The sequence below is a fragment of the Schistocerca nitens genome, chromosome 1 (genome assembly GCF_023898315.1).
Source record: "Schistocerca nitens isolate TAMUIC-IGC-003100 chromosome 1, iqSchNite1.1, whole genome shotgun sequence".
In the NCBI taxonomy this organism is placed as follows: Eukaryota; Metazoa; Arthropoda; class Insecta; order Orthoptera; family Acrididae; genus Schistocerca; species Schistocerca nitens.
The window spans coordinates 949631584-949649037 of record NC_064614.1 but is presented as its reverse complement, the minus strand read 5'-3'; the positions used below and the strand labels follow the sequence as shown (position 1 = coordinate 949649037).

General features: G+C 38.8%; 1 protein-coding gene across 1 annotated transcript in view; it reads left to right on the top strand.

Annotated features, from left to right (window-relative positions):
- The first annotated feature begins 635 nt into the window (after window positions 1-635).
- The window catches only part of LOC126194562 (cathepsin B), a 41056-nt gene continuing 24237 nt past the window's right edge, over window positions 636-17454 (top strand). The window contains exon 1 of the mRNA XM_049932775.1: window positions 636-939. Within this exon, the coding sequence (XP_049788732.1) occupies window positions 820-939 (120 nt within the window). The 5' untranslated portion in view covers window positions 636-819. The remainder of the gene's footprint in view (window positions 940-17454) is intronic.

The following is a 17454-nucleotide window of genomic DNA, read 5'->3' as shown; positions in this document are numbered from 1 at the left end:
AAGCCCGATCAGTGAAATGCCGAAGTCGAAACAAGGCATCTGGAGTAAATGATATTCCCTAGGAGTTATTGAGATCGTTTGGAGAACATCAAACATCGAAGAATGTAATGTTAGCTTCAGAGAAGGCAAGTGCTAGCAGGTGTGGATATCACCGAACTCTCAGTCAATCCGTCGTAGTCACAAAATATTAAAGCTTGTCACTGCTCTCAAATACCGTGATCTCTTGTTTTGAATTACCATCACATAATCATTATTTACAAAAGTATCGTGGTTAATTAAAAAGTTACAGTATTTAAGAAATTATAACTAGCTTTACAGTCGGCAGACTCATCCCCTTTAATCACGGTGGGATGAAATAGTATGGAGAAACGTGAAGCGTCGTTTTTATACGGTAACATGTTATTTCATCCCAAACCTTAATCTATCTCAATAGCTGAAAACGTCCAGTCGTTCAAGTCAGGTATTCCCCTACAATTACACCACCGACATTTCCTGGATCAGTTACGTAACCCACTCATTACAAGGTGATGTGATCATGCTGTTTGACGGATTATTTGTATTTGCCTACTTGACGTGTGCTTCTCTACGTTATGTTCCGACTGCCTACTGCTTAGGTTTTGTAATGTAAGACAGAAATGCCTTTCTTTGGACAGGCCTACTTGTAGTGATTGGCTTATCTGAGTTTGTGAGTTATCTATGTTGATTCATTCGCGCGGCACGAGGGTCTGACGGGTCATCTGACTTCCCTAGTATCCTGTCGATCTGGTGGCTAGCGCTTTGTCAGTTGTGGAAGAGAAGTGCGTAGAACAACATTGCGAAATGGGGCGCATATTACTTCTTCTACTTTCGGTGTATTCCGTTTACTGTCAACCAACTGATTATGATATTCTGTCAGATGACTTCATAAACTACATTAATTCGCTAAATTCGACATGGAAGGTAAGAAATTTAAGTTAAGTAAATATAAAGTTTGGATCCGCAGACCTTTGCGTCAGATTTTAATTGAAAGCCTCGTGATATAAATTGACAAACAAACTGATAATCTCTTTATTACAGTAAAAGTGCAAGAGTAATGAGATTTGGTAAATTAATTTATGATTACCCCAAGTGCTAATAATTGTCGTGCATTGAGAATCCTTTGTTTTGTGTCCTCTGTTTACGATTAAGACTACATTGAAAATTGAACTAATTACGTTATGGTAGACCTACTAACACATTGTAAAGTTCCGTACAGATTAATACTTGAAAGATGGCCATAATGAAGAGGAGGCAAATGTTAAAATTGCAATTGGACATTTCTTTAATATACGTTCTGTTCAGAAACAATTGTAAACAGTGGTATTCATGTAGTTACTTTTCTCTCGTCCTTGTCTACAGATAACTTTTTATTGTTAAATTTATGGTTGTTAAGCTTGAATAATAAATTTGTACATTGAAAGAATTGTAATTACCAGAGCTACAATTAGGTGGCTAAATAGGACCAACTCAACAGTAAAAGATGTAAACCACAAAAGCAGCGCAACTGTAAACGATGTAACCACAAACCTTCCAAAATCAAATCGTATAAGATAATAGGTTTTGTTGTTACACATTATTCAGTATTTATTACACAGTTGTCTATAAATTAATAACTGTATACGGTATACCAATACAAGCTAGTTTAGTTTAAAAAAAACTTTTCCATAAAGTTTAGCCCTAAGAACTACTTTGTGTTGCTAGATATATAAAGTTTTCACCTTGTCACACAAAGAAACATCAAGAAGTGAAACATTCGTGCAAGCTGTACACTAGATTTGTGGCTTGAGTAACATCTTGCACAAGCATTGTCGAAACTGTGTGCGCTTATACTCATGCTCAGTGTCTGCTAGCAGCAAAAATAATTTCCAAACTTTTTTTTAATTTTCAGATGTAATTACACACATTAGCAACATATTCTCAGAGTGTCTTAGACTCCCATAAAAAGTTCACACAGATTATAAACAGAGGAATACATGTTCTTCTAGTAGCTGCCATGCTCGCCTCAATATAGGGCCTATACCAAAGCTTAGTCACTTGGGCATTCAAAAATGGAAAAACATTCATCATTCCAAAATTTTTAGTAACCTAAGCTTTTGAAAGATTAATTAAATTGCAGATCTACGTAGTGAAACTATCATAGCTGTCCATGTCACTGAGCAAAAACTCCTGTGTTCAATCGCTTAAAATTTTGAGCTGAAAGTTGTACAGAGCCCTCTAAATCGTGGGTTGCAATGTAAACAGGAATGTGAAGGTGCAACTAGTTTTACTTTTCAGTCGGACTATAGTGAATGCGACTGTGGTTTCCATTTGTGACAGATATATGATAGGACTGAGTGTAAGGAAACAGGCATTTACCACCTATGGATAGGAAACATACGTCTTTCATGCTTTTATGTGCTTGTTGAAGTGAAATTTGTCCGTAAAATAACAGCATAAAAGGGCTTAGGGAAAAAGTTATATAGAAATGTCATCTTGCATTCATCTGCCACTGCAGCTGTGGTTTCAGCACAACTGACTGTCCTGCAGAGGATAGGGGAGAGATTCTCAGTACTGCCATGGATTTTCCCTTTGTGGAAGGGCTGGAACAGAGCTCTCAGCCTGCTGATGCCAATTGAGGAGCTACTTGACCTAGTAGCAGAAGCAGCAGCGCCAGGTGCACCAACCCGCTAATGGCTGGCAGAGAGTTAAGCTGGTCACATGCAACTCTGTACTGCATCTCGATGAGGCCATGGCTGACGGGGGGGGGGGGGGGGGGGGCATGATTATTGTGCAGGCCCACTTTGGACGATGGCCAGTATGGTGGTGCAACTTCCATGTAGGTTATGTCTCTCATCATTAACGTGAAAAGACAGTGGGTACACTAACCAATTTCATCTATAATTATTCCATTTCAGTAGGAGTGCTTGTCATTTATTCCAGTGACACGATTCATGGTAGAAAGACCCACGTTTGAGGATGTTGGAGTTCAATGTGATGGAAGTTTGAATGTAATGAAATAAAATGTTTAGAACTGTAACTGAACACTAATTTACATTGACGACATAAATGCATTGAAGTTGTGCAGAGGTCAGATTTTACATAACTCACTTTATTTGATGTTATTAAAATTGTGTATGTTTAATTAGTCAATTCTGCCAAGAATTTTGTTCATGGGGTCTGAGGTCTTACCCCCTAATAGGCTTCAGACTTCTAAACTCAATTTCTGGCCATCAAACTTCAATTTTTGTGGCTTCCTGAAATTGCTTAAAGTAAATCATGGGAATATACCTTTTAAAAAGACGTGACTATTTTCAAATCCTATCCTCCTTAATCCCAGCTAGTATTCTGTCTTCACCGACGTCATTGTGAGTGTGAGATGTGATACAAATCATCCTACTGATTGATTTGCAGAGGTTTATTTGAATCATTTCAGGAATATGTCGGGAATGTTCCTTTAAATACATTGCAGCTTATTTCCGTCAGTATATTTATTCCACAAAGAAAATTCTCACCTTTTGGTGTTTACGTAATCAACTGAATCTTAAACATTTAATGTTTATGGGGAAGAAAAGTGAAACATGCTTTTCTTTTTATGTTTGTTTCCTTCTGTGAAGTTCATACTCGAACAGACAGCAAGAAAGTATATGTAGTAATTGTATTAGTACATTGCACTTAGTTTCACTTATGAGGCTAAATGTTCACTGTAAGTTATGAAAGTATCATCAGATGATAATGCACTATACTTGTCTCAGGAAAGTACTAAGATCCAAACCTGAGTTCACTGATATTGAGGAAATTCAATAACCATCCTACTTTCAGTAGCATTATTAACATCAAGGATCCTCAGTGATAGGAGTGTTCAGTGCACATAATGTAGATGATAAATACAATGCATTCATTTGTATCTTTAGTGTATTTTATTATCGCTTTTTTCCCATTATCAAAATTTTTAACAAAATGAAATCTTGGTGGTGACAGGACTCTGTTGTGGACTACAAAAGGGTCCGTAGTATGATGTAGAACAGGTGGGACTTGTATCGAAGATTGCTACACAAATACAATCTGTTGTATCCCTTAGGTTCTAACAAATATTGCTGTACAGTTTCAGACCATGAGCAATGCCAGTAGAGTATATAGGCTAACTATCAGAATATGTATTGATACTATGAAAAGGAAAGTTGCACTCACCATGTAGTGGAGATACTGAGTCACAGATAGGCACAACAAAAACATTGTCACTAATAAAGCTTTAGGCCAGTAAGCCCCCCCCCCTCTCTCTCTCTCTCTCTCTCTCTCTCTCTCTCTCTCTCTCTCTCTCTCTCTCTCTCACACACACACACACACACACACACACACACACACACTACAACTACTACTACTACTGCAGTCTCAGGCAACTGAAACCACACTGCAAGCAGGAAGAGCACCAGTGCTTGATGGGAGTGCCAGGGTAAGGAGGAGGCTGAGGGGGAGGGATAGTATGGTAGGGGTGACGGATAGTGAAGTGCTGCAGATTAGATGGAGGGGAGAGGGGGGTAGTGGAAAAGGAGAGAAGTAAAAAGGCTGGGTGTGATGATGGAATGAGGGCTGCTTAGTGCGGGAATGGGAACAGGGAAGGGACTGGATGGGCGAGGACAGTGACTAACAAGGGTCAGGAGGGTTAAGGGAACATAGGATGTACTGCAGTGAAAGTTCCCACCTGCACAATTCAGAACAGCGAGTGTTGGTGGGAAGGATCCTTATGGCACAGGCTGTGAAGCAGTCATTGAAATGAAGGATGCTGTGTTGGGCAGCATGCTCAGCATGGGGTGGTCCACTAGTTTCTTGGCTACAGTTTGTTGGTGGCCATTCATGCAGACAGACAAGTTGTTGGTTGTCATGCCCACTTAAAATGCAGCGCGGTAGTTGCAGCTTAGGATGTATGGGACAGGTGTTGCGTTTAGGTCTATTACATGGGTATGAGCCATGAGGTAAGGGGTTGTGTAAGGATGGACGAGTATACTGTGTAGGTTCAGTGGATGGTGGAATACCACTTTTCGAGGGATTATAGAATATTGGGCAAGACATTTCTCATTTTAGGGCCAAACGACAGGCAGTCGAAACCCTGGTGGAGAATGTAATTCAGTTGCTCTGCTCCAGTGGTACTGAGTTATGACCGGAATGCTCCTCTGTGGCCAGATGGTGATAGTTTGGGAGACTGGAAAGATAAGGCATGGGAGATTTGTTTTTGTACAAGCTTGGGTGGATAATTACAGTCTGTGAAGGCATCAGTGAGACCCTTGGTATATTTCAAGAGGGACTGCTTGTCACTACAGATGCGATGACCATGGGTGGCTAGGCTGTATGGAAGGGACTTCTTGGTGTGGAATGGATGGAACCTGTCGAAGTGGAGGTATTGCTGGTGGTTAGTAGGTTTGATATGGACGGAGGTACAGATGTAGCTATCTTTGAGGTGGAGGTCAACATCTAGGAAGGTGGCTTGTTGGTTTGAGTGGGACCAGGTAAAGCAAATGGGGGAGGAGTAGTTGAGGTTCTGGAAGAATGTGTATAGGGTGTCCTCATCCTCGATCCTGATCGCAAAGATGTCGTCAGTGAATCTGAACCAGGTGAGGGGTTTAGGATTGTGGGTTTTTAGGAAGGATTCCTCTAGATGGCCCATGAATAGGTTAGCATAGGATGGTGCCATGCAGATGCCAATAGCTGTATCCTGGATTTGTTTGAAGGTAATGCTTTCAAAGGAGAATTAATTGTGGGTGAGGATATAGTTGGTCATGGCAACCAGAAAGGAGGTTGGTTTGTAACCCATCAGGCATTGGGAAAGGTAGTGTCCAATAACGGTAATGCTGTGGGTTTTAGGAATGTTACATTCCATCCTGGATTGTCCATTGTTTGAGAGAATATGTATTGAAGTCATCGTAAATACTGTAGTAAAAAGTTTTGCATCAGATTATTTATATGGGACTGTGAAGATGTGTGAAACCATAGATATTTGCGAAATAGTGATCAGTTAATCAGTTGTCAATAAACAGATTCATAATATCTTCACATAGTCTAGGATACAGAGTTCTTACAGAATCAGTTAAGGGAACTGATTGGTGAATACCGGGGGAAACCTTGAAATAATTGTGAGTTTTCTAAACAGTGTTACTCAAAGAGTAAGATCTGTAAGCCCATATAATGCTTACCATCTTTTGAGACATCTTTTGGGAACATTTTCATGTATGAACCACAGCTTTAGCTCTCGCACTTCTTTCTTTGCAAGTGAAATAAACCATGCTAATTATTTATGTACATCATAGGTACACATTACTCAAAATACAAACAAAGTAGAAGGTTTATTTTTTTCTGTAAGTTCTTTGCACTATTATCTTTAAAGCAACCTATTGAAAAGGTGGTACTGTCATAAATTGCGCTACAAAAAATTTTAAGTATGATTATCAAAAATTGTGGAAATGAATACAGGGGTTTTCTTCAAAAAAGCATTTTATTTTCAAATTTAAACCACAAGAACAGTCTAATTTTTAGTTAAGCATGTTTTAAGAAAGTATACAAGATTTAAGCTCTAAGTTCAAAATTTTTTAGCCAAAGTGTCCCTAAACATGATTAATTAAACTTCTGGGAAATTCAAGTTAAAGTTAAAACTTGCTATTTCCTATTAAACTTGCATGGCACTAATCCATCCCAGATCCATCTTGTTTCATGTGGTGTTCTTCCTCCCTTCTCTTTTTCACACTTCATTTTATTCTTGCTTCTTTAGAACAGCATCTAGCACACTTATTTTCAGAGTATTTAGTCCTACTAGAGCAGCTTTCAGTATATGTTCTTATGTACAATTGTTTAAATTTTCATTTGGATTTTGAGTCTTATCTTTAATCTTGTCACTAAGATCCCTATATGTAGGTTTTATAACTTCCATTATAGTAAATGGCAAAGAATGTTTATGATTGTAGGTCTCACCTTGAGTAACAGTCCTCTGGTAGCCACTCCATGACTCACTGCAGGTGGGCAGAGCGCATGGCAATGGTTGTCATCCTTAGAGGATTTTTGAAAGAAGGTAGCCCATACTGCCTTTTTTCATTCCGTCAAGGTCATTATTATTGTTTCTGCAATGTAGAATTTTGGTTGACTGTGTTAAGGTATTTAAATTTGTAATCAACAGTTCCTTTTAACTATCTAAATACTCTTAACTACAACCCAATGTTCAATTTTAGGGTCTTTGGAAAATTTTTTGACAGCATTAGTAGCAAAGCCAGTATGTGGTTTGGAAGATCTCTCTACATCCAAATAAGGTAGAGCCTACTTCATTTTTATACATTTCATCTTCTGCTATGTCACACTGTTCCATAGGTGTGGCACATGGCTTACAATTATTCATGCCAAATTTGTCTACTATTCTCTTGATGTACATTGATTAGTCAATTTAAAATTCTTCTCAGGTGCCATCTCTTATGATCTTCACTTCAAGATATTGTTTGACTTCCCCAAATCATGCCTATCAAATTCACATTGAAGTTGCTTCCTGAAAATACTCATTGAACTGTCACTTTTTGTGATATACACCATGATCATCTGATGACTTGACTCGTATTCATCCTTGTTAATGTTTTACTGAAGCACTGATCCCAACAGTATCCATCTGTGTAAGACCATACACGCTTCTTTCCAGACACCTAATTTCATTCTTTTCTCGAGGAGTTTTCTTGGCTTCCTCTGGCAGAATCAGAAAAATTTCTTCCTCCAATTCTCCATGGATATATATGGTCTTTACATCCGTGTGATGGATGAATAAATTTTCTTTTATAGCAAGGTAACATAAGATATTTTAAAGACGTATATTTTACTACAGGTGTGAATTTTTATTTATAGTGTGTGCCCTCTATCTGATAGCAACCTTTAAATACCAAACAAACTTCAAAATTTGATACTGCTTCCTCAAGGTTTTTAATACTAGAGACCCATCTCGCTCGTAATGGTTTCTTTCCAAGTGATGCATTAACCCATTCATGAGTGTGAGAGACTGTAGTTACTGCATTCAGACTGGCCAAGGTTACTTAAACAGTAGCAGTTCCATAAGTGAATGTTTGAGCAGCCATATAAATCTCTATATCTGGATATAACTTGGGTTTTATTGTATGTGATGAATATCCTAAATTTGTCCTCTCCTGCTGGAGATTTGTGGATCTTATCCACTTAATCTTTAATAAGAATATCTGATTGTTTCTGAACTACTTCTTCAGTTCTTTATTTTCTGAATTTACTGGTGCATTTTGCATGTTCTTGGTCATCATGTTCAGAATTCTGAACATATTAAATATCTGGTAGTAATTAGCTTTTTGTTTCTAGGGTTAATGAATCTGTAACCTTCGTAGTATTCGATGAAAATATGGTTTTCAGATTTAGAGTTCCATTTCCGTCGAAGTTGTTTGGCAACTTGTCTTGTGGCATTACATCCAAAAGTTCTTATACAATCTAGATAAAATTTCTTTCCAGTCCACACTTCATATCAAATGGGGTCTCTTGTTAAAGTTTTAGTTTGAAACCTTTTATCCAGGTATGCTACAATTAATACTGCCTCTGCTCAATAACATTTTGCTAATCATGCCTCCTTTATCATGCTCCTTCATTATCCTACAATTGTTCTGTTAGCCTGTTCCGCTACTCCGTTTTGAGCTGAACTATAGTGACTTGTAGTTGGATGTCGAAGTCACTCAGTTGGTGCCTAAACTGTTTTTGACATGTGCAGTTGTCTGATAAGAGAACATTTTTCTTCTTACCAATCTGTCTTTCAACCATGGTGCAAAAATTGGCAAATATTTCGCTCACTTTGTCCTTGGCTCTAAGGATATAAATATGGGTATATCTTGATAAACCATCAATCAAGGTAAGGAAATAGATTCTTTTTCCTTAGCCCCTTAAAGGTCTGTGTGTGTCACTTGTAAAGGCCCAGTAGACCTATTTTTACTTGTTTAAAATGATAATCTCGCTTGTTTTCCTTGTATACAAATTTCACAAGATAAAGTAAAACTATTACAATACTTTACCCCTGTTGCCATACCTTTTAACAAGGCCATACTTTTCTTGTTGAGACCCCAGCCTGTGATATCATAATTTTTTTTAGCAGAATACACTAGATAATTTTTCCCAGTGTAAACATCTATTGTATAAATCCTACACCATGTCTATAAAAAATTACCTTGTTGCTGTTGTTCTCTATTTCACTCACTGAAAGCAAATTTGTAGCAACATTCATCACATAATTACATTCTGTGCTGTAATATGTTGTGATTCTCCTTTAACATTCAAATTAAAGTTTCTTTCTTGCAAGTTCACATTTTAATTGAGAGCCTTCCACTGTTGAAACACCATTGTGTGTTTTACGAAGTACATCATATAAAACTGATTGCTCTTTGTTGCCCCAGAATCCAGAGACCAATCTGTACTTGTACTTTGTTTTATCATAAGAGTAATATGCAGTAACTGCTTTATCTTTATTGTGTTGATTAATTGCCTTTCTGCACCTTTTGAAACCTACTTTTTTTATTTGTGCTTGTTTCTTTCCATGCAGTATGACGTAAAATGTCTCATTGTTTGGCATGTGAACAGGATTCTTCTTTTTGTATTATGAATACAGAGTCATTTTCTTGTCTTGAGCACCATGTTCTTGGACTCTTGTAACATCTTTTGATATCTTGACTTTTATGCTGTCTCCTGTAATTGGTGTCCCTAAATGCTTTAAGACCATTATCATGAGTGAGTAGCCCTGCAAGTAGCAGAGTACAAATTTATTCTTCTGTGAGAACGAATCCAATATTTCTTAGATGATTTGAAGTGGAAATGATTTTATTTACATATTCAACAACATTTTTACATTTGTCCATACATGGTCATTAGCTGTCGTGGCAAACACACTTTCCCAGTTGAACCTCCATCTTCAAAAGTTCTTGGATTGTCCCATACTGTCTTCGCCATATTGGCGTTTTCTAAATGAAATTAATATACAGATTGACTAGAAGAATTAATTTGGATTTTTCCTTACAGTCTTTACTCTGGAACGCTGAATCCATGGACTTGAGGGTTCCATCAATGATGTCCCAAATGTTGTCCAACTGTAGATAAGCTTCTGCTGCAGACTTTAAAGTTGCGTGATTCTCTCGACCCATGATCTTCCAAATCTGTAGTATTTGGGCAGAAACCATTTGTGCAGTTGCAAAATAATTACGTTAAATTATAAACTGCCCACAAACAGTAATAAGTTTTACACACTTCACTGTTGAAAGTTATTCAATTCAGTCTTCCTGGGCCCATAACCAGATGGATTATATATTTGCAGAGTAAAATAATATGGATGGAGAAGCACTGTTTAGGAACATGTATTTGATGTGTTCCTGGCGGCAGCTTTCAAAGGGGTGCTAAGCAAAGGCAGTAACACAGAACATGTAGTTTAGATTATTAAGAATTCAAATATAGCAGACATGTCTGTCCACATTAACTCACTGCTAATATACACAGCAAATATCTTGTTCACCAAATCCTAATACAACCAACCAATATTTATTGGTTAGAGTGTACGCATTGCATATCAACAATCACTGAAGAATTTTGTCAGTAAAGCAGATGGTGAAACATTACATAAGAAATTATGTGAAGCTCTATGAGGCCAACTTGTCCCTAAATAAATGCCTCTTTACATAGGATAATCTGCTTCCTCTTGAACAACTAGTTGTTAGTGGGCAAGTAACAAGACCTAAGTTAACTGGAAGAACATAAGAAGTTGTGGTTTCTAAAGAATGCCCAATGACATTACATTGCAGCTTGCAATCATGTGATGGAAAAGACATATTTATTAAGCTCACCCTTGAAAATTTGTACGTTTTTAGACCCCAAAGAAAGAATAAAGAGCAGAAGTTGCAGTGACATGTCAAAGATTGCAAAAATTATGCTGTTCCATGTCTGGCAAGATTAATTACTAGAAAATGGAAAGGTCTGCTAAACTGAAAAAAGCACTTGAGAAAAGATGTAAAGACAGCAAAATTGGTCTAAGGTATACTTGAGGCTGCACAAATCGTGAAAGTAAAAGTATGATGGAAATAAAGGGAGGTGGAAACTATTCAGAAAAATCTTGAAAAGAAAATCTAGTTGGATTTCTTCATCTTTGCCAAGACTTCTAAGAAATGGTAATCCAAAAAATATTTTATTGGTATTTTTCCAGTGTGTTTAGTCTAGAATGTCATTGGTTCTAAAAATATGATGTAGATTTTGTTAGTGAGATTACCAATACTGCATAAACTAATAAATTTGTATGATGGAAAAAATGGCCATACCCCATCCAGGATCATGGACCTGACAAGCCTTTTTGATAGGGAATTATGAAAAATGTAAAAAAAAATCTGCCATATCTGTTTGTTGTAATAATTTGTCACCTTATAATAATATATTTTGTCAGCTTTTAATCACGTTCTTCAAAACTTTTGGCACGATTCTTACTTTAAATGCCTGCATAGCTCCTCACCCTGCCATCAGTGAGGGATGTATTTTCTCATACTTACTGAGATCTGCCCAAAAGAAAGGTGGTGTAATTACCCCACCAGCCTCATTCAGTAGCAGATTTCTAGGTCATCACATCCAATCTGGGTATTGCTGGTCCCTCCAAAAACAACACTTGTCACACAGTTTTAGCCTGGTCTTGAATGTGTTAATCAGCTACTTCTACAGGGCTATGACTGCCTAAAATCATGCCCTGAAATGAAATCCATTCTTTCCAACATTTTGCTCTCCACACTTAGAATAGCTTTTCATCACCATCCCAGTCGTTGCAATATCCTTGTCAGACCCTGCACTTCTTCTGCACCCATCTCCTTACCCTACGGCACCTACTCATGTGACTGTACCCACTGTAAGACTTCGACCATGCACCCACCTGCCACTAATATACCAGCCCTGCAACTGGTGAAACATATACTATCAAAGGGAGAACTGCCTGTGAAACAACATGTCATATACCAGCTGTTGTGTAATCAGTTTGCCTGCCCCGTTTCCTTCAGGAATATTTAGAAGAGTTAGTTTTCAAGGTACGTGTGGGTTATGCCTTGTCGGATACATTTATCTGTGAAAGCAGTGTGCCTCATTGTTCCATCCTGAGTGTTGTCCTCTTTGTTATTGTCATTAACCCTATAGTGGCCTGACTGCTGCTGGGCATGTCCGGCTCTCTTCTCGTTGACGATTTTTGCCATCTATTACAGTGCTCCACATACCTGTCTCATTGAGTGGCATCTTCAGCGATCTCTCGATTGTCTTTACTCAGAGCATCGGCAATTGCTCGTCTTTCCACTGACAAAGCTGTTTGTATGAACTTCTGGTGGCACAATTGATTTCTCCCATCATCTTTACATCTTGGGCCTGTTGCTCTTTCGTTTATTGAAACTACAAAATTCCTGTAGCTCATGCTCGATAGGAAACTTTCTTGGTCTTCCCACGTGTCTTATCTAGCAGCCCGCTGTATGCAGTCCGTTAATGTCCTACGTGTCTCCAGTGGTACTTCCTGGGGTGCAGATCGAACCTTCCTCCTCCATTTGTAACGGCCCCTTGTCCATACGAAACTAGACTATTGGTGCTTTGTTTATGCACCTGCACATCCGTCTGTCCTTATGCCATCTCAGTACTATCCACCATAATGGCATCCGTTTGGCCACTGTCGCCTTTTACAGAAGCCCTTTTGAGAGCTGAAGCTGCTGAACTACCGCTGTCAGTTTCTCCTCGGGAGATATGCATGCCATTTGTCGGCTGTGCATGGCCACACATTCTATGCTGCCTTCTTCAGTGACTCCTTTGATTGCCAGTATGGGGTGCATCCCTCTTCTGTTATTTTCTGGAGTTCGCTTTCAGCTCTTGCTCTGGCAGCTTAACTTCACACTACCTCCAACTTTCCGGGAGTGAACCCTTCACCACCTTGGCTTTGTGTGGCGACCCATGTTCACCTTGTCCTTCATTCGCTTCCTAGTGACACTACTCCAGCCTCGCTCTATGGCCTTCAGTTTCACAATTTCCGCATTGAATTTTGCGACAGTACCTTTGTGTACACTGAAGGCTCTTGGACTGACCGCAGTGTTGGGGACGCCTTCATCATTGGCGCCAACGTTTTTTGATATCGGCTTATGGAACACTGCTCATTATTTACAGCAGAGCTCTTTGCCCTGTATTAGGTCACGCAGTACATCCGGCGACACATGCTTTTCAATTCAATTGCATGACTCTCTCAGTGCCCTTCAAGGCCTCTGTGTGCTGCGCACCATCCATCCCCTAGTGTAACAGATCCAGGAAAGCTGTCACTTGCACACTCTTGAGGGAGCCCCTGTAATGTTTATGTGGGTTTCTGGCCACATTGGTCTGACAGGAAACGAGGCTGCTGATGCTGCTGCTAAGGCTGCAGTCTTCATACTTCAGCCTGCTAGTTCTTATATTCCCTCCAATGATCTCTGTGTTGCTGTCTGTCAGCAGGTGGTGTCACTTTGGCATCACCACTGGTCTTCCCTTCATGGGAACAAGCTGTGGGCTATAAAGCCTGTCCCAGTGGCTTGGACAACTTCCTCTCGGCCCTCTCACTGTGAAGAGATTATTTTAACTACGTTGTGTATTGGGCACTGTCCCTCTAGCCATCTTCATTTGTTAAGTGGGACTCCCTGACCACTTTGTGCCCATTGCACCCAATTTTTGACTGTCCGCCGTTTCCTGATGAAATATTTAACCACTTATGTTCCCATTTGTGTTTGCTGTCTGAGTTATCAGACGTTTTAGTGAATGGTGTGAAGGTTGTCGACCACGTTTTACTTTTTATCTCTTGTAGCAGTATGGCAAAGGTCATTTAATTTTTAGTTCTGGACCACCATTTCTCTCTGGCACATTTTTATAGACCTTTCTCCACGTCCCTGTTTTTAGCTGTCTTGTTCTTCCGTTGTTTGGGATTGACGTAGTCATTTTTAACTCCTCTCTTTGTCTTCGTGTTCTACATTTTTGACATGGCCACATATAACGCTATTTGTTTTTGTGCCATAAAACAAAACACAACAAAAAAACCTGTGTTTGGCCTTTCACATCAGCTCCCTATAGAGGGGAAAGGGGGGGAGATGGCTGGAATAGACCCACGAGCCTTCTCTGCATGTTGTGAAAGGCGACTAATTGGAGTCTCTTTATTTGGTCATGTTCCATGGCATTTTGACTATACTTTGTACCTCTGAAGGTTGAAACTTTTTTAAGGCATTTGCCATCACATTTTTTGGCTTTTTAAATGCTGGTACCCGTTTTGGGTTAGGCCTCCACTTTACAAGTTTTACAGTAAGTGCATGCCATTTGGGGGAGGATGCCATACTGTGGCGTATCAGCTCTCTACTGTGTGCTGTTATCCTTTGCACCTACCAATCAAGTGGATCTACCTCTGCACCCAAAATCCAGCCCAGTTGTCAGTCCATTGTGGTGGAGTTGTCATGTACCTTGTTGGTGATATCCCCCTGACAATGCAGGGATCACACTGCTAGTGCACGAGCTCTAACGTCCCTGCCAACCAAGGAGTAGGTGCCCATAAACTTCGATGTGCTGGAACTGCGGGCAATGGCTACTGTGCCAGGTGGCCATTGCCTTGGCAGGTTGGCACCCATAGGGAGAGCTCCTGATCAGAGTGACTGGCATTGGGGCAGATGATCCACAATGAAATTGATCAAATTTAATGGTAGGGTGCCAGCAAGGCTGTCTCAACAATCAAGAGAAGTGATTTTAATGCAGAGGTTGAAAGTCCTGTGGCATTTTCACCTTTGACCAAGCCTCAAGACGAGAGCCAGTGTAACGTTCCCTGGCAAACTCACACATTAACAAACTGAAATTTATTTGTACCATATACGCCGCTCTGAGCAATCTGTATATAATGTAATTATTTAACAAAAAATATTATTGCATTTTGTGTAAAAGACATTTGTTATTATTGAAATATTTTTTGTAGTAATATTCTTTCTGTATTTAGGATAGTAATATTTCGATATTAATAATGTAATTGTGAAATGTGTCAATATCTGTGATAACAGAGGTGTGAAATTCAGCCAGTGGAAAATAATGTCGTGAAATTACAAAGAAATGTTAATATTCAGCAATACTATAAAAGCACAATGCACTATGTATTCTTTGGTCTTGCTCGTTTAGAGCTGTAAGCGGTAGGAAGCTGTGTCGATGTATTTGGTGAATGGGTAGATGTCATTTGTCTGTATCTTGATTTAGCCGCCATTGAAGGAGAAATTACGAACTAATGTGAGTTGAATATTTGTTGTGGTAAAAATATATTGAGATTTATAAAAAGTGTGTATTATTAATGTAAATTAGCTTGCCCATGTCATCTATAATATTTCTTTAAAGTGTTTTCAGCATTTTTTAGCGGTGTTGCTGGGCTGTGCCGCGACCAATCGATTTGCAGCGGCGGCACATTTAAAAATTGTTCCGCTAAAGGAAATATCAACCAAACCCGTAAATCGGGAACAGATAGATAAAAATTAAATGTGAATTAAGAGAATGTTCTTCTTTTACAGCGATCCAGAGACTGACTGAGATTTTAAAAATAGTTACACATTTGTGCATTCTTAGACGGATAGTTAACGTTGAAATTTAATAATTTTGGTTCTTTCAAATAACTTAAATGTATAGCGAAGTAGGTTTGATCAGTGATAATTAAATGTTGGCTTGGTAATAATTAACCATTTTCTGCAATAGTGATAATCTTGTGTTCAAAAGCTAACGCCAGGAAAAAATTCAGTAAATATTTTAACAAAAAATCCACTGCATTTAGAAAATGTGTGCCAAGGCCGAATAATGTAAAGAATTTAATTTTCAACCAGATATTCTTAATCAGTTAATATGAGTTCACGTAATTTTTAAATGTACGTAATTCTTTTGAAAGTGAAAATTTTTATTACCACACGCAAATAAGAGTGAGGGGCTACAACAAAGTTCGCACGCAAAGAAAGTAAGGTAAAATTAATTAATTTAAAAGCAAAAATTTATTATTCTTTAACGAAAAATCATTCATAGCAATTTCGCTAAACCAGGTAAGGAGAAATGGAACTGGACAGTTTGCTGAGTTCTTGGTTTGTTTCCAAACTGAGAGTGGATCTTTCTCTACAACACAACCATTGTGGTTCATTGAAAATACTGAAGCTTGGTTTGGGCAGGTTGCAGCAATAGAAAATATGAGAAATGGATCTTTGCTGTTCAAAACATCGCATGCCAACGAATCACGGGCACTTCAGGCCCATGTTAAGATAAGAGATATACCAGTCACCATTTCTCCTCATAACAAGCTCAATAGAATTAAACATGTTGTCTTCCATTGGGACCTAATGCTACAAACTGATAAAGAGCTTCATCTAATCTGGTGAGGTGTGGAGTCAATTTTGTTTGCCGAATCCATAAGAGACCTAAAGGTAATAGAGTGGACACTGGAGCTTTTATTCTGGCCTATGACGGAAACATTTTGCCTGGGAAGGTCAAGGTCATGGTTGGTGTGATGCTGGGCCCTATTTTCCAATGAGATGTTTTATGTGCCAGAGGTTCGGACACATGTCCTCTTGCTGTTCTAGTGAGGCTATCTATTGGGCATGTAGACTGATATCCCATGAAGGCAGACCTTGTGACCAACACCCTCAATTTGTCAACCGTCTGGAACTGCACCTTCCTCATTCACCACAGTGCTTAGATCTTAAGAGGGAGAAGAAAATTCAAGCGTATAAAACGCTTGACTGCTTGCCTTGTCAAGATGCTATGAAAAATTTCTGACGGTGCAGCTGATAATGGAAGCAAGACTAAAGAAAAATTAAGACACATTTATAAGGATTTATCAAACTGGAAGAAGCGTTAGACACTGTAAAATGGTGCAAGATGTTCGAAATTTTGAGAAAAATAGAGGTAAGCTATAGGGAGATATGGATAATTAATGTACCAGAACCAAGAGGGAATAATAAGAGTGGACGAACAAAGAACAAAGTGCTCCGATTAAAAAAGTTAAGACAGCAATGCAGTGTTTCCCCCTACTGTTCAATCTGTACATCAAAGAAGCAATGACTGAAATAAAGTTTCAGGGTTGGAATTAAAATCCAAGGTGAAAGGATATTAATGATAAGATCCCTTGATGGCTTTGTTATCTTGAGTAAAGTGAAGAAGTTACATGACACTGAATGGAATGAACAATCTAATGAGTACAGAATATGAATTGAGAGTAAATCGAAGAAAGATGAAAGTAATGAAGTAGCAGAAAGGAGAAAAGTGAGGAACTTAACATCAGGATAGATGGTCAGGAAGTAACAGAAGTTAAGGAATTCTGCTACCTAGGCAGCAAAATAAACAGTGATGGATGGAGCAAGGAGGACATCAAAAGCAGACTAGCACTGGCAAAAATGGCATTCCTGGCCAAGAGAAGTCCACTAGTAT